The sequence below is a fragment of the Gadus macrocephalus genome, chromosome 15 (assembly GCF_031168955.1).
Source record: "Gadus macrocephalus chromosome 15, ASM3116895v1".
NCBI classification, from domain to species: domain Eukaryota; kingdom Metazoa; phylum Chordata; class Actinopteri; order Gadiformes; family Gadidae; genus Gadus; species Gadus macrocephalus.
In genome coordinates this window covers 6,547,369-6,564,383 of record NC_082396.1, presented here as the reverse complement: position 1 = coordinate 6,564,383, position 17,015 = coordinate 6,547,369, and the positions used below count along the sequence as shown (strand labels likewise).

The 17,015-nt window shown below is 50.7% G+C and overlaps 3 protein-coding genes across 7 annotated transcripts in view; 1 reads left to right on the top strand and 2 right to left on the bottom strand.

Moving 5' to 3' along the window:
* Window positions 1-332: 332 nt before the first annotated feature.
* On the bottom strand, window positions 333-7,850 carry LOC132473698 (E3 ubiquitin-protein ligase MARCHF9-like). The gene is made up of 6 exons (XM_060073917.1): window positions 6,280-7,850; window positions 5,635-6,069; window positions 4,760-4,915; window positions 2,356-2,548; window positions 2,074-2,165; window positions 333-1,035 (listed from the first exon to the last, which is right to left on the bottom strand). Exons 1-6 carry the CDS (start codon window positions 6,337-6,339, stop codon window positions 676-678), a joined length of 1,296 nt encoding a protein of 431 aa, XP_059929900.1. The 5' UTR covers window positions 6,340-7,850; the 3' UTR covers window positions 333-675.
* A 517-nt stretch (window positions 7,851-8,367) lies between these two features.
* Window positions 8,368-17,015, top strand: part of vps8 (VPS8 subunit of CORVET complex) — a 38,601-nt gene continuing 29,953 nt past the window's right edge. The window contains exons 1-6 of one of the 2 annotated variants that reach the window (XM_060073910.1): window positions 8,368-8,584; window positions 8,856-8,924; window positions 9,966-10,096; window positions 10,678-10,774; window positions 11,000-11,032; window positions 11,370-11,424. In XM_060073910.1, the coding sequence (XP_059929893.1) occupies window positions 8,513-8,584; window positions 8,856-8,924; window positions 9,966-10,096; window positions 10,678-10,774; window positions 11,000-11,032; window positions 11,370-11,424 (457 nt within the window). In that variant the 5' untranslated portion in view covers window positions 8,368-8,512. The remainder of the gene's footprint in view (window positions 8,585-8,855; window positions 8,925-9,965; window positions 10,097-10,677; window positions 10,775-10,999; window positions 11,033-11,369; window positions 11,425-17,015) is intronic. The other variant, XM_060073909.1, reaches the window with a different exon arrangement.
* LOC132473697 (DELTA-stichotoxin-Hmg2b-like) overlaps window positions 11,808-17,015 on the bottom strand; it is a 37,071-nt gene continuing 31,863 nt past the window's right edge. For all 4 annotated transcript variants that reach the window (XM_060073916.1, XM_060073914.1, XM_060073913.1 and 1 more), the window contains exons 2-5: window positions 15,557-15,634; window positions 14,186-15,414; window positions 13,563-13,643; window positions 11,808-12,535 (exon numbers count right to left, since the gene is read on the bottom strand). In XM_060073916.1, coding sequence (XP_059929899.1) covers window positions 12,109-12,535; window positions 13,563-13,630 — 495 coding nt within the window. In that variant the 5' untranslated portion in view covers window positions 13,631-13,643; window positions 14,186-15,414; window positions 15,557-15,634 and the 3' untranslated portion in view covers window positions 11,808-12,108. The remainder of the gene's footprint in view (window positions 12,536-13,562; window positions 13,644-14,185; window positions 15,415-15,556; window positions 15,635-17,015) is intronic.

Here is a 17,015-nt window from a genome sequence, read left to right as displayed (position 1 = left end):
CTGCAGGGCCACGGGTCTCTAGGGGCCGTCCTCCGTGTTAAGGAGACGTCTGACAGGAGAACGGACTGATGCTTTGCACCGTATGGGACAACACAGTCTCCCTGATCCCTCCCTCCCTCACCCTCACCCACTCCCTCTCCTCCGATGCCTCCCTCACCCCCAACGGCTCACCCTCCTCCCCATCTCTCACCCACTCCCTCGCCTTCCCCTCCTCCCCATCTCTCACCTCCCCCTCCCCATCTCTCACCCACTCCCTCACCTCCCCCTCCTCCCCATCTCTCACCCTCTCCCTCACCTCCCCAGCCTCCCCACTCCCTGCCCCCCCCCTTCCCCTCTTGTCCCTGTACTCCCCCAAAGCGGGGGTCTCTGCAGTCACCACACTGACTCCCTCCGTCCTCCGACCTCCACATGTTTTAGTTTAGAGTTTTATTTTGTTCCTTCGCTGGAGCCCCCCCCCCCCCCCCCCCCGCCCCCGGCCCCCCTCACAGCGAGGTGACCCTCATCACCAGCTCCCTGTTGGGGTCTCTGGGTCCCTGGGTCTGGGGGCTTGGAGGAGGTGGGCTGGGGCTCCGGGCCTGGGGTCCCGGGGCCCCCCGCTGCCCCAGGAGGTGCAGCATGCTGTAGGTCCAGCGGTAGCCCCCTCCTCCTCCTCCACTTCCTCCACCTCCACCACCTTCACCTCCACCACCTCCACCTTCCCTGTGTTGGTGGAGGTGGTTCTCCCCTTCGGACCCCGCCGTCACCCCCCCCCGCCGTCGTGGGCGTGACCTCTGACTCCTCCACGGCTGGCCCCCCCCGCTCCTCCTCCTCTTCCTCCGGGTCGGGCGAGGAGGTCACGCCTGGGTGGGCCGGGGTCATCGTCATGGCGACGGCGGCCAGGAGAGCCGAGGAGCGCGAGGAGGGGGCGGTGCCCGTCTGTCTGTGCCGGGGCGGGCTGGGCGACGGGGGGGCCCCGGCCCGTCCGCTGGGGGCCGGCAGGGGGGGTTGTCTCCTGGGGGGGGCATCCGGCTTCTGCTGCTCCGCCAGGTCCCGGGCCTGAGGCGGGGGGGACGACGACGACGACGACGACGACGACACATGATCATGATTTACAGGGGGTCTGGCCTCCAGACTCATTAGTGGTCTGAGTACTAGTTAGGGGTCTGCGGTCGGTTGCACCAGCAGAACGTAAAGCCGATCATAAGTTCGGGTGTAAAGTCTGCCTTAACCCTACGCTCGACGTAGCTAGTGTCAAACTAAAGGTGTTCTAAATTTCTGTTGCACCACCATAACATAAGTTGTAACGTTACTAGTAGTGCATAAAGTGTACCAGTGTCGCTTTTAATGACGTTTAGATAATTTCAAGCCAATCATTGACAGATAACAATGTAAACAGGAAATACCGGCAAGTTTCCACCTTACCCGAGTGAAGACGCGTTAGCACCCAAATGAGAGGGGAAACAAAACAGTTTCAGTCATTTATTCTCTAAAATTTGCTTGGACGGTATAGGCGTGAGGTTAAGCTATTTGATGGCGGATTTTATAATAAATAAATAAATATAATATTCCGCCCGGCAAAACCGAAATCGCGCATATAATTCAACATCATCATAATAAATAAATGGATCGATACGGTCACGGACAATCCGTTCCCGGCGCAAATCGCATTGAAACTCCTCTTCCCATTGCTCAAAACGAATAGCCATTAGTGTTGAAATCTTTTTACGTTTTTTTCTTTTAACGGTTCTTTATCGTTAGTATGGAACTTACACCAGCTAGAGGGGAGGTGTAAAAGATAAGTGATAACTTAGTGTTACGTTGAAACTATCTGCTTGGTGCAACTGCTATTTTTTTAGTAGAGTGTAAAGTCGAACGTTTGGGGGATTTACGTTCAACGTAGCCTAAGTGGGACCTTACGTTCTGCTGGTGCAACTGGACCCTGGGTACTAGTTAGGGGTCTGGGTACTAGTTAGGGGTCTGGGTACTAGTTAGGGGTCTTATGCAGAAATTCTCTTGTTTAACAACTTTGTGCAAAATATTCCCTCTCCTCTATGGAGCAGACGGGATCAGGCCGGACGGAGCCGGTTCCGGTACCTTGTCGTAGTTGAGGACCTTCCAGCGCTGGTTGACTGCCTGCCACCGGTGGAAGATCCGGAAGACGGACGGGCCCTCGTGGATGATGAGCACTGCACACACACACACACACACACACACACACACACACACACACACACACACACACACACACACACAAATTAAATAAATGCTAATATGCTAATCAATGCTTAACCATCCTTTTTTTTTACATTCAGCCGACCGCTTTTATCTCCCGTTAAATTCTTCAGACTATCCTGCAACCCCCCCCCCGCTCCTCACCTATGCAGACCAGGTCCATGAAGCCGTACATGGCGTAGCAGATCTGGAAGAGCAGGTCGCGGCGCTGCCAGCGGGCGTTGGGGCTGAGCGACGACCACACCAGCCAGGAGACGGACGCCAGCAGGAAGAGGGAGCCGAGCAGGGCCGCCGCCATCTGCACGCGCTCAATCACCGTCAGGGTGATGGAGCGCCACTGGACGGGGGCGGAGAGGCACGGAGAGTGGAGGGGGGGGAGGAGGGAGGGCAGGGGAGAGAGTGGTGGGGGGGAGAGGATGGAGGGAGGGGAGGATGGGAGGGAGGGCAGGGGAGAGGATGGGAGGAGGGTGGGGGGGAGAGTGAGGGAGGGGAGGATGGGAGGGAGGGCAGGGGAGAGGATGGGAGGAGGGCAAGGGAGAGAGGGGAGGAGGGCAGGGGAGAGAGTGGTGGGGGCGAGAGGATGGAGGGAGGGGAGGATGGGAGGGAGGGCAGGGGAGAGGATGGGAGGGAGGGGAGGAGGGCGGGGGGGAGTGTGGGGGGGAGGGCAGGGGGGAGAGGATGGGAGGGAGGGGAGGAGTAAATGAAGGTGGGAGATAGGATGTGAACGAGGGGGGAAAAAGGGAAACAAAGCAAGGGAGGATAGAGGGGGAGGAATAGGGAAGGCGACAGGGAGGGAGTTATTTCAGGTCTTTTCATTATAGATCAGAGGCTTCACTGTCTTGGTCCTGTGAGGCTGAATACCTAAGCTTCGGGAATAGGGTTTTCCGGATGTATCTTCGGGGTGAATTCTGTGGTTGGTTTTAATTTGCTTCACGCCACAAATACAAACGACTGCTCGGGCTCCCTGGTGTGGGGATTTAATTGGCTGTTAAAAACGGATTGTTATTTTTAACTACAAGTAGCAAAGGAAATCAATCAAGGCTTCAGGGTGGAATCAGAAGCAGACGCATAGAACCGGTCTGGGCTGAATCAGAACCAGACATATAGAACCGGTGTGGGCTGAATCAGAACCAGACATATAGAACTGGTCTGCGCTGAATCAGAACCAGACTTATAGAACCGGTCTGGGCTGAATCAGAACCAGACTTATAGAACCGGTCTGGGCTGAATCAGAACCAGACTTATAGAACCGGTCTGGGCTGAATCAGAACCAGACTTATAGAACCGGTCTGGGCTGAATCAGAACCAGACTTATAGAACAGGTCTGGGCTGAATCAGAAGCAGGCGTATAGAACCGGTCTGGGCTGAATCAGAAGCAGGCGTATAGGACCGGTCTTGTTGTCTCTTGGTTCCTGGTGAACAGAAGCAGTGTTTGAATCCTTGAAGCATGTCCGCAGAGCAGAGCTATAGGATCTGTCTCGCTTCAGAGAGCTGGAGTTCTCTCCGTCGCACGCACGCACGCAGACACACACACACATTTACACACTCACACGCACGCACACTTAGACATGAACACACACACACACACACTACTTCACACACACACACACACACTACCACTACCACACACACACACACACACACACACACACACACACACACACACACACACACACACACACACACACACACACACACACACACACACACACACACACACTGTGGGAGCCTCAATAAGCCGCTGGCCCCAGTGTACCAGTGGACCTGCTGAGCCGTGGGCTCCAGGCCTGGTGCCGCTCTGACCGCCCGGTGTTCCCATGCGGCGGGAGGGGAGGTCTGATGTCCAACGGTCGCTGGGTGTCTTGAGCCTGAGTCCATCTATCTGTCTATTTCTCCCCGTGCTCCTATTGGTTCCCATACAGCCATCAGACCACCTTTCAAGCGGTATTCAACAGATGGCTTGCATTGAAGACCTCGGTTTTACGTTTGTGAAGTGATGGACAGGAGATATCCAGGTGTGCAGTGAGGATCAGAAAAGGATGTTCTGTGAACCTCACTACAGTCTGATGGATTGATTCACTACAGTTTCTTCTAGTCAATCATTCAGCTTTAATGGGCGGGGTCTATTCTCCCTCCTGGCTACATTGCCAAACGGGTGACCATAGTGTGAGTGCCGCTGTAACTCAGAAGGACTGATGGACCAGAGGTTCTGCTGTAACACAGTAGGACTGCTGGACCAGAGGTTCTGCTGTAACACAGTAGGACTGCTGGACCAGAGGTTCTGCTGTAACACAATAGGACTGCTGGACCAGAGGTTCTGCTGTAACACAGTAGGACTGCTGGACCAGAGGTTCTGCCTTAACACAGTAGGACTGATGGACCAGAGGTTCTGCCTTAACACAGTAGGACTGCTGGACCAGAGGTTCTGCTGTAACACAGTAGGACTGCTGGACCAGAGGTTCTGCTGTAACACAGTAGGACTGCTGGACCAGAGGTTCTGCTATGATGTATCAGGCCTGCTGGACCCACGCAGACGCCCAGTTCCTACCTGCAGGGGGTTCTTGGTGCTGATGCTGACCACGTGGTACTTGTAGTAGCAGATCTCACAGCTCCAGGAGCCCCTCTCGCTGATCCACTTCACCAGGCAGGGCTCGTGACTGCAGCGCACCGAGCCACTGCAGCGGCACGGGCTCAGCAGCTCCCCCTGCAGGACGGGAGGAGGACACACGCAATGAGATAACACACAGTGAGATAACCCACAGTAAATAACACACAGAGAGATAACACACAGTGAGATAACACACAGTGGGATAACACACAGTGAGATAACACACAGTGAGATAACACACAGTGGGATAACACACAGTGAGATAACACACAGTGAGATAACCCACAGTAAATAACACACAGAGAGATAACACACAGTGAGATAACACACAGTGAGATAACACAGCGACCGGGGGGGACAGGAGGGCTGAGGGGGGGTCAGGGAGAGGGCAGCATAGGGAGCAGGAAGCGGGAACACCTGCACTGTTCAATAGTGTGTGAGTGAGTGTGTGTGTGTGTGTCTGCATACACCGATAGTGTATATGTCTGTGCACCTATAGTGTGTGTGTGTGTGTGTGTGTGTGTGTGAGAGAGAGAGAGAGAGAGAGAGAGAGAGAGAGAGAGAGAGAGAGAGAGAGAGAGAGAGAGAGAGAGAGAGAGAGAGAGAGAGAGAGAGAGAGAGAGAGAGAGAGAGAGAGAGAGAGAGAGAGAGAGAGAGAGAGAGAGAGAGAGAAGGCTAGTTCCCTGACATCCACACAACCCAGGACAGCCCCCCCTACCACCAAGACCACAAGACAGACAGACAGACACACACACACACACACACACACACACACACACACACACACACACACACACACACACAGTGTCTCCCACCTGCTCCGGACCCTGGAAGCAGATGCGGCAGAGCGGCGTGCGGGCGCCGCTGTCGTTCAGGCTGTTGATGGACATGTCGTCGTGAAACTTCTCCTCCCGGCTCCCCTTCTCCTCTTCCTCCTCCTCCTCCTCCCTCTCCTTCTCATCCACCTCTGGCCCGCAGGGGGCTTGGGGGCGGGGGGCTTGGGTCACTCGGGCTTTGGGTGGAGGTGAAGACGGTTCGGCTGTGAGCGGGTCTCTTGTACAGGTGATGACACTGCTAAGCGCATCGCGGTATGGCGGTTGTGGCAGTTCGCTCATGCGGCTGCTGCTCGTACGCCGCGCCTCCAATTTGAACGGCGGATGAACCTTCAGATCGCTGCGGGACGCGGCGACGGAGAAGCGATAAGTGAAGCGGCAGCTGCAGCGTCCTGTTGCGTCCCCCCAGCCGCCTACCTGCATCGGCGGACGGGCCAGGTGAATTCCCATAAGGAGGTAAGCTGGGTGAGCTGCAAATGAACTGCCCTTCTTGGGATCAATAAAGTTGTCTGTATCAGAATAAAGACAGCCGAGTTGACCACCCCCGACAACATGTGGCGGGCGGTTGAAAGGTACCGTTAGAAGACGTTAATATCAGAAAAAAAATAAGAACATTTCAGGTCTTACTCTTATTTTGGCAGCGGAGTTCCTCTTCCGTTGACCAGCCGGTGTACTCCCAAGTCGCATTCTTTTGTTTATTTTTGTCCAAATCCTGCGACCACCACGTTCTAAGGTAGCCTCGCGATACCGTCTCGATCTCGCGAGCTCACCTCATGTTTCCCGCGGCCTTGAGCCCGTTTAAAACCGCCTTCCAGAACTCTATAAGTGGACGGACCAATCAGCGCTCGGGCCAGGGAGGGAAGTTCGGTTTCTGAGCGACAAGGAAATCTGCCGGGTTCCAAAAAACAATGGCGGCCTAGTTATAACTAGTGAATCCGAAATAGACTATAACGAGGTAAAAATAATCGACGCAATCAGTGTTTCTTTTGCCAAATTAGAATATGTTTTCACCGTTATTTCCAACCGTATTCGCCCTGAGTGAAGAGAGCACGAGCGTCCCTCTGATTGGTTGGGTGTTTAAAATATACGCGAACACACTGATATTATTACAAATATTATAAATTATATTATATCTGATATTATCACTGATATTATTACTAATATTATAACGATATTATTACTGATATAATAACTAATATTATATCTGATGGTATTCCTGATATTCACCGCGAAACGCAAACGCGAGTCCTCGTACGGTTCTCCCCAGGCTGGACCTGACGGGTCTCAAACCCCAGCCCGCGGGGACAACGAGCCTAAAAACACCCGCCTCGCTGGGCCTTCCCCTCCGGCCGCTCGAGCAAAACACTCCGTGCTCCCGCTGGTCTCTTGGACTCTACACCCGCCGCCCGGGTCCTGAAGTCAGGCCGTAGTCCCGGTCGTTACCGTCCGGTTAAAACACGCGTGGACCGATATCCATCCGTAGGATCCCCTCCCCAGTCGTTCCGGTACGAGCGGTGTGTGGTCTCAGCCATCCCGCTGTCCGGGGTCCTAGCGTCCGGTCCTCCTCCCAGGGATGAGTCCGAGGGGGTGGGCTACATCCTGGGCGGTTTGGAAGCCCCTGTCCTGCGGCCGCTGGCTGATCTCCCTTCCTCGTAGTCTAAATATATAGCCGTATTATAGCATATATAGCATCAGTCGAACAAAACACCAGTCGAACCGAACCTTGCGAACGGGAGTCGAAGTATGTGTTCACAAGCCGAGACCCCGAAGCCCCCATACCTCAAGCCCGGGTCCCGCGGTGGCGGCACCCTGACTCTCCCCAGCACCCACGGGCCTGGTTTAAAACCCCACCAAGGCTCTCATTGTTCTGGATGAGCCATGGTTCTCGGAAAGAGCAGCTCTGTCTCCGAGCCTGAGGTGTGGGATCGAGCTGGTGAAACGTGGCGTCTGCCAGAGGAGGAGCGCGGCTCTACATCACTTCCCCCCCCGGGTTCAGCACCGGTGGCCCGGGGACAGCTCCCAGCCTCGTACTGATCAGCGCCGCAGTTCCTTCCGCCGTGTTCTTTAAACGTTCCGCTACTCTGATTATTATCTGCTCTTTATTATTTATTATGGATCGATTTCTCCCTGTCCGTTTTGTTTTCACGCCACCGATATTCCCCCTCAAAGATTCGTCTGTATTCTCTGCGCTGTAATATTAGTGTTTGGTAGGCGGCTCTTCAACGAGTACTTGATGTATTTATATTTTAGTATTTTTAGTACTTTCTGGCATTACTGAAACGTTAAGCCCAAGAAAAACTAGAATTTGCATTAAAATAACCTCACACACACACACACACACACACACACACACACACACACACACACACACACACACACACACACACACACACACACACACACACACACACACACAAATGCATTTTTATCACACTAACCACAATTCCCTGTTATATTTAATAGGACGTATATTTCTAATGCGTATTTTACTATGCATTATAAATAGATTCAAATTTAGATAAAATTGGAGAATTTGCATTTTGAGTAAAAAACATATTTTTACGTATATGCAGTTGTATATAATTTCATAAAATGTAATGGTGGTAATTGTACATAATAATAGTTATCTATTTAGTGAGAATTACGGTAATAACTTCATGTTTGTTTTAACCCTCGTGAACGTAAGTTAACATGTGACCGGTCATGTGACATCCCCGGTCACGTGAGGTCTCCCTTCCGCTGCAAACAAGGAAGTGCACTGCGCAGGACTGGGCTGCGATCCGCTGTGTTCATGTCGTGTTTCTCCTCCAGTTTCGGTCCAGTTTAACGTTTTAACAGAGTGGGTGTTGAAGCTGGAAGCATGTCGGAGTCTCCCGACTGTCGCAGCCTGCTGTCGGCGTCCTCGCAGCTCAACCTCATGGAGATAGACGCAGTGAGTGGACCAGCCTTCCTCCTGTCATCATGTTCAGTGTCTCCTTCTGGGCCATGACCCTCTCATCACAGCGCTGGCGACGGCACTCTGGACTGAATATAATAATGCTGTCTCTCTATTTTGTTTTTACCTATCTTTAATCTCTTGCAGTCCGTCTGTCTGTGTGTCTTTCTGTCTAATCATATATGTTAGATTGGACTCCTCAGGTCAGAGGAGAGCTGATGGGAAGACAAATGATGTTCTTAATAATCTTGTATTCTTCTGTCCTCAGATCGACGATAAGGAGTTTGACATTCCCCAAGTTGACACCCCTCCCACACTGGAAAGCATCCTAAATGAGGTACAGTTCACTGCCTGTGTTCAATGACACTATTGAGACGAGTGACTGCTTGTGCTTACTCTATATTACTTAGGTCTAATGTCTAATGCATGTGTTTACTTTATGTTAATGAGGTACAGTAAAATGCCTGTTAACTCTATATTAACGAGGTAAAGTATAACTGCTGCTTACTCGATGTTAATGAGGTACAGTATAATGCATGTGTTTTCTATATATTTTTTGAGGTACAGTATAATGCCTGTTAACTCTATGTTAATGAGGTAGGGTGTAATGCATGTGTTAACTCTATGTTAATGAGGTACAGTATAATGCCAGTTTACTCTATATTAATGAAGTACAGTATAATGCATGTGTTTATTCTATATTAATAAGTTACAGTTATGCATGAGTTTTCGTCTTTATCAATGAGGTACTTGCAGGGTCCAAAATGAACTTTCAGACTGTTGTTTTTTAACCTGCCATACTGGAAAGCTAAGTGATCTTTCTAGTTTGTGACCCTGCCCATTGAATACCGGCCTAATGTTCATATCTACTCTCCATTGGCTGGTGGAAGCGGTTCATTTTTGGACCCCAACTACTTTATATACCTGCTGGTACTCTTATTCTACACCGGTATATGCTGTAGTCTATGTACCTGCTCTACGATGAAACATGCACGAATAAGGGTCACATATCCTGCTTTCCTGGCAAAGTCTTCTGAATACGCTGCTTCACATACATCCCCTCATCTCCATGAACGAGACGCGCCTTGTAACTGGTCCAGGGTTTGAGTGTGGTCATGTGACTGAGGGGGTGTGGGATGGCATGTGGCTCAGGACGTAGAGCGGGTTGACTGGTAACCGGTTTCATCGAGTGTCGAGGTGTCCCTGAGCGAGGCGCCTCACCCTGACCGCTCCTGACGAGCTGGCGTGGTTGACCCCGCCGTCGGTGGGGGGATGTGTGAATGAATGGTTGAAAGTTAGGTCACATTGTAAAGCACTTTGGTTAGAGAAGCGCTGTACAAACGCGGTCCGTTTACCGTGTGCTCTGTGTCCTCTGCAGCCTGAGACCGAGGAGGAGACGTTCCTGTGGGAGGACACCAGCCTGCTGAACACGGACCCCGTGGACAGCCACTCCTGTGAGACGTCGTCCCTGGCCAGCTCCGACAGCGGGGACCCGGCCCACCTCAAACGGTAGCGCAGCGCCACTCACTAGCGTCGGCTAAAATAGAAGGGGATGACCCCGGTGTCCGGGCTCTTGTTCCAACATGGCCACCCCACTGGTCGTCCTCTGGTGTCTGATTGGATAGTTCTATACCTCCCCTCTCCGCTGTGAGAGCCAGTGATTGGTGGGTGTTCTGGGGAGTGTGATGAGGTGTGATATCACAAGCAAGTACGCACGCACGTGCACACACATACATGCACTATTTCAAGCACTTTTAGTGCCTTGAAAAGTGCTTATAAACGCAGCAGCAATGTATAACGATATTAGAATTATTATTATTATGTGTATTAATGAAGTGATGGCCCGGAAGTTGTATACCTTAGGATCATCATGTCGTCGATCAGGGATGTAAACTCATCCGACCGTTTTAGTTCCTAAATCAAACAGATGTGTCCACCTCAGAGCCCCATGTATTTTTCTATTATTCGGGTATTCTGAAGAATGTTAACAATGGAATTGTAATTAATCATCGAATAGTTCTGACTGATGAACCACTTGATGTCAAAATTGTGTCATATTGATGTCTGCGCGTGTGTCTGTGTGTTTGAAGGAGGAAGAAGACCGTGGAGATGAACGCCAGCGTGCACGGATCTGTTCTTAGACACAGTCTGCTGAAGGGGATCTCTGCCCAGATCGTCTCTGCTGCTGTAAGCCACACACGCATGCACGTACTCACGCATGCACGTACTCACGCATGCACGTACTCACACACACACACACACACACACACACACACACACACACACACACACACACACACACACACACACACACACACACACACACACACACACACACACACACACACACACACACACACACACACACACACAGCGTTTGTAACGGTCTCTCCTTGTGTTCCGTCTCTGCAGGATAAAGTGGATGCAGGACTCCCTACAGCCATAGTAAGTACCCTGGTACTAGAGAGGCTCTCTGTCTTTTTGATTATCTTTTCTTAGTTATTTGTATTATTCTTCATTACTTTCATTGTATTATTCAGTTCTTGCCCATTGCTGTTTTACAAGCTGCTGCAAGACCCAACCTGACAATAACATGTAACTTTATCTTAAAAATGGAATCAAACAGTGTGGGAGTCAGTGCTCAGTGTCCACCTGTCTGTCCCTCCCTTCATCCACCGCTCTCTCTGAAGCTGTATTCATGCAGAGGTCCAGGCCCTGCTCAGGCCGGAGCCTATCAAGTATGGTTCCTGTGTTTCATTGGTCTGTTTCGTCCTCCTTGTAGACGGTGTCTGGAGTCATCGCGGTGGGGACCTCCCATGGGCTGGCCCTGGTGTTTGGTGAGTTGGAGAATAGTATTGATAACAGTGTTGTAGGTTCTCTAAGCACCGCCGTTATCGCAGGTCCAATCCTGAGAGGTTACTAAACGTACGGCCGGTCCCTCCCTGGCCGTAGTATTCGTAGTACCGGGGCGTGTTATCACAGGAGCCAGGCTGCTTATCTCTGACTGGACGGGAGATTAACACCCGGTGCTCCCTGGGTCTCTGCGTGGTATCGGCTGTCTGAGTCATGAGGACGACTGGGATGTTGGGCGTGGCGGGCCGGTGGAGTGGTCTGGCTGTCTGATTTCATCCGTACCTCCTTCAACGATCACCACAGAGGTTTTAGTGCAACACATACTAAGATACAAGAGGTGAGGTAAAATAACGGGGAGTCAAAAATATAAAATTATAATTTCTTTAATTCAAATGATAAATGACTTCCTAGCAATAAAGAATGACGCCAACCGCTGTTGAATGACGTTAGTGGGCTTTAGTGCACCGGTTAAAAGATAACGATTACCTTTATCATTATTACCTTTTATTATCAATATACGATATGATTGAAACCACGGGAGGGTCCACACACACAGCACTACCCTTCCTCCACATCCCCTGTCCTAGTCTAGCTCACCTCCTCCACCTCCCCCTGCCCTAGTCCAGCCCCCACTCCTCCACCTCTTCCCCCTCCTCCACCTCCCGACCCTAGTACATGCCCAGGTCGTTGATGTCCACCCTCACCACGGCCTCCCCTGAGTCAGACATGGAGGCGCCGACCACCACGTAGTCGCCCTCGTAGGACACGCCCCCGCCGTCGGCCTTGGCGCGGGCGAAGCGGTCCTCGGAGCCGTTGTACAAGGCGTCGTACAGGCTGTAGTCGCACTCGGTGCCGCGCTCGAACACGCCCACGGCGCACCAGTTGGAGTAGAGGATGCGGTCGTAGGGCACGGAGTACATGACGGCCAGCACGTGGCTGTAGTCGTTGAGTTCGTAGTTGAACAGGTTGTAGGTGAACACGCCCACCGCGCCCGTGGCCGCGCCCTCCGTCTTGTTGAAGAAGGCGCTGGCCTGGGAGCACGGGCCGACCATGGGGGGCAGGGGCACCTCGCAGCACCCGCTCTCCATGAACACCCTGAGGACGGGGGGGCCAAGGACAGCAGGTCAGCACCCGACAGCACCCAGGGGAGCCCCATGAAGCAAATACAATGACCCGAATATGGTTTACATTGAGGGCGTATAGCAGACGCTTCTATCCAAAGAGACTTACATTTGTCAGAAGTTAGAGAAACAATATATCGCTGTCGGTACGGTAAGGATGTTCAAAGAACCAAGTGTCGAGCACTAACAATCGCTAAGTTAACCCATTCCCCGTATGCAACAAAGATAGTTAGGCTAAGATGCTACACCATGCTAAGTCATTTGATCGTAATTGTTTGGTTTGAATCAGCATATTTTTATCAGATGGCCTCAGTGGGTCCAGATGGGCAGGACAATGACCCCCAGACGCCAGACGTAATCAAACCAACAAATACGATCAAATGACTACTGTTGTGTCATTAGGGACCCACAGTGGATTCAGAAGCAGGTCGGGTTTAAGGCGTCTAGCTCAGGGCGGACTACAACTGGTTTGTGTGGATATCGGGGATCGAACGCGGTTCCTTTTGAATAGAAATGGGAAAAAACCCATCAACGCTACTCTACTGTTCCCAAACCTTGGAAGATTATGCTTAATTCACATGATTAGTTATTACAAGCCTTTTTGAAAATCTGCCTCTTCTGACCTCATAGGTGTGTCAGTCTACCTAGATGTATGACGGATAGATGAGCAACGTTTGCTACAGTCCACTGGGTAGACTGGTAGACTGATCTGTCCAGCATACATCTAGGTGGACATGCCCACTTGTGATGTCAGAAGAGGCAGCTTTTCAAAACGGCTTGTAACGGCTAATCGCACTCAAACCTGGTGATATAAACGGGACCTCTAAGTACATTTGGAGCGGGAGGCTATGCATAGTCTGGTAGAACTCTGAACAAGTGAGTCTCTTGCGGAAAGCTGGTGAGCGACTGCGCCCAAAGCTGGTGAGTGACTCTGCTAGTTCCACCAGCTCGTACTTCCTGTTCGAGTGCTTGCCGGTAAATAAAACCAATGGCGGGCCTACCTGGGGTCAGAGAGGCTGTACGACCCAGAGGAGTTGTTGATCTCCACGGTGCAGCTGCGGTGAGGCATGTTCTCTGCTGGGCTGGAGGAGACACAACGGGGGGGTCAGGTTAAACCGGCTTAGGCGGCTGAAGCTGGTCATCTTCTAGTGTCCTCAGTCCATTGCAGCAGTGGAAATGTGAAGTAGGGGAGACTGTGGTGTGGTTTGAACTCAGAACGGAGATACTTATGGACAGCTCGTAAGATGAGGGTGGTTAACTATGACTCCCTCCCTGGTGATTCAGCTCTTAATAATGAAACATTAAGTCATGTTTGAGTGAATGGGCGTGATCCTTTTGTACTATTACTACTACTACTGCTACTACTACTACTACTACTTACTACTAACTATTAATATTATGTTCCTAGAACTATGCTAGTACGACAGGATTGCATTATTTTCTCCTAAAAACACCTTAATGGAAACTGAAGGTGTCAAATCAATATTTGACCATTCCAGTTATATCTTGCGGTAGTGGTAGACCCTAAATATAAATTCTAACCAATTGTTACGCAAGAAAAAAGACTCTAGAGAACGTCTTTTAACAAGGTGGAGGTCAACCCAGCGATTCGAAATGGACGTACCTGTTTCACTTCCGAAACGGAGCGTATGTATATGACAAGAGGGCCTGGAAGAGTTTGCAGAAGATGAGCCAGCGACGATGAGGAGGTCCGAGTGTTGGGCTTGAAGAGTGTTGCTCTGAATGGGTACCGGTCACCTTGTGCTGCACCTCTCACCAACCTGAGGTTTTATTGACTCAGGTAATCAAGACCTGGTGGTGCCAGGCGACTTGTACCTTATCTCCCACATGCACTATCACTGCCTCTCATTGGCCCCGCCTCAGTGTCGCTCCTTCTGATTGGCTCCCCCCCATCCCTGTTCCCTCCCTGGAACTCACCAGAAGGTTGGACCACACCTGTACCTGAGCAAACAAGTCACACGGCAACGCTCTTAAGGGCTTGTTAATCATCAGGACGGGAACATCACGCGGGGTTCATCCTCCAGCACTCATCCCTCACTCTTCCTACTCACTCTTCCGTCCTTTGATTGGGTAAGTGTGGGGACCTCTGACGAAACCGGACAGAGCGCTCCAGTAAACCCCCACTCGTAGAGTCGTTGTGGCCTACATTTGCGCCCTGAGAGGCGTTAGGCGAAAAGCAGAGGCGTTAAAATAAATGCGGCCTTATTTTTGAAAAATGTGGTAATGTGAACAAAATAAGTAAAGAATTAAGATAAGCAGAGGTGTAAGTATTGACACAACACTTGATTATCGTGTTTAAGGCTTTAATGCATTTATTAAGAGGGTAACCTACACAGACACCAATTGTTGTGTATTGATTTTAAAACCTGGTTTCATGACGACCATCTGATTGATGTGGTTGAAACTACAGGGGGTCTTCACACAGAGCCGACCTTCACCCCTTAGTTATAAAGGGGAACGTTGCTGACGTCCACCTTCAGCACGGCATTGAATGTGTCAGACATGGTGGCTCGGACCACAAAGCCGTTACAGGCGACACTCGCCTTGCTGGCCTTCAGAGGGCCTTTCTCTGAGCCCTTGGTCATGAGTTTGAGGAGATTGTGGTCGCACTTGGTCCGGTCAATGATGGCCACAGCGAAGTCGTTTGGTCCTTTTCTGGATAAGGAAAACACTTGGAACCAGACGGCCAGCATGCATTGGCCAGGCAGGTTGTAGGTGAATACAGCCATAAAGTCGAGGCCAAAGGGGCCGGTGACGGAGACGCTGCCGCTGGAGCCTGACATCAGAAGGGGTGACGGGGGAACGGAGCATTGCCCGCTCGGCATGTACATCCTGAGGATGGGGACAGAGACAAGTGACATTCTGACAGCACCCAAACAAACACCAATATGACCAAGGACTGGCCACGACTATTTAGCACATGTTCAACACCCTGATGTTGAACATGTTGTTTATCAATCGCTGAAGTGCTTACCCTGGGTCCAAGAGGACGCTGGAGCTGGAGTTGGTGATCTCCATGGTGCAGCTGTATTTAGTCATGGTCTCAGCTGGGCTGGGGAACACAGTGGCCAGAAGGGTAAGTGGGTTATGATAACGATTTCAAGTAATTTTTCAAAAATGGCCAAAAAAGATATTATACCCAACCTTTAAAAGGTTGTGTATGGAATTCTATTTTTTGGCCATTTTTGCAAAATTACTTGAAATACTTATCTTAACCCACTTACAGCCACTGAGTTAGAAGTACTGAAATGAAAATTAAACAAGTCAATCTTCTGTGGAACGGGCAGGGCTCAAAAAACTCCAGCCAATGATTTCCAGAACCACTGAGTGGCATTGGACAGTAAGTTACGTCAATCAAACGTTCGTACTGCACTCCCCCCCCGCGCGTGACCCCTTCGTGCATGTACTCAAAGCTCGTGACCTAGAGCAAGCTTCTGTTTGTTGCTATCCTGCGGTAGCTACTGGAGCTAGCTAACTAGCTAATGGCTCGCTCTCGCGCATCTGTTCGCTCGTGCATGATTGCGCGTCCATGTACTTGGAATGGGTGGAGTCAGAGTCAGCATTGAAGGAGAGGGTGTAGGACCATTTGAGTTGTGTGTTTTCAAAATCTGCTGGCGTTTCGCAAATCCCATACAACCTTTAATGATCCGCCGCTATATAATGGCCTACCACAAGTGCTAGCACCAAACTCACAGAATGTAATTCATAAAAATAAATAAGCAAGAAAGAAATGGGGAATTGGCCAACTACGTGATCACTAGTGATCCGCAGCAGTTACAAACGGCCTCCCACTAGTGTCAAACCCGATAATCAAAAGAAACAAACTGAAAAATTAAAATACAACACAAATACACAAACCAGTCCCAAAAGGATCTTAAACAGGCCTGATAGCCCGCTGGCTATCCGCAGCTATAAAAAGGCCTCCTGCCAGTGGCTTAACAGAAGGAGGGCTCAAACAAACCATAAACAGAATCCCCCAAATTAAACCAAACACTTCCCCAGGACACAAACACGCACTCACACGCAAACACTCTACACACACACTAATTGCGACACGGACAGGTGGAAACACACAAGGACAAGACAACAGATAGCCGGATACGTTTTAAAGGGGGACTCTCTAAATCGACGCCACTTCGCCCGGGGCGGGACTTAACGTCCTATGTCACTCGCTATGGGTGTGCATGTGTGCGCGTAGCCGTCACTCGCGATGGGTGTGCATGTGAGAAAGGTTTTGGCTTTTAGTGTCTATGGGTTGGTAATAACGGTTCTGATGATTTTTCTGATGGAAAAGTGGTCTTTTATTTCCATAATCTTTGTTCAATAAACGCATAAACCCGTTTGTTAGTTAGAAGTTAAACAAAATGCGATCTCTTTGGTTACTGTTACCAACGACCAACGTTTTAAGACTGATGATTGGGGGTTCGATTCCC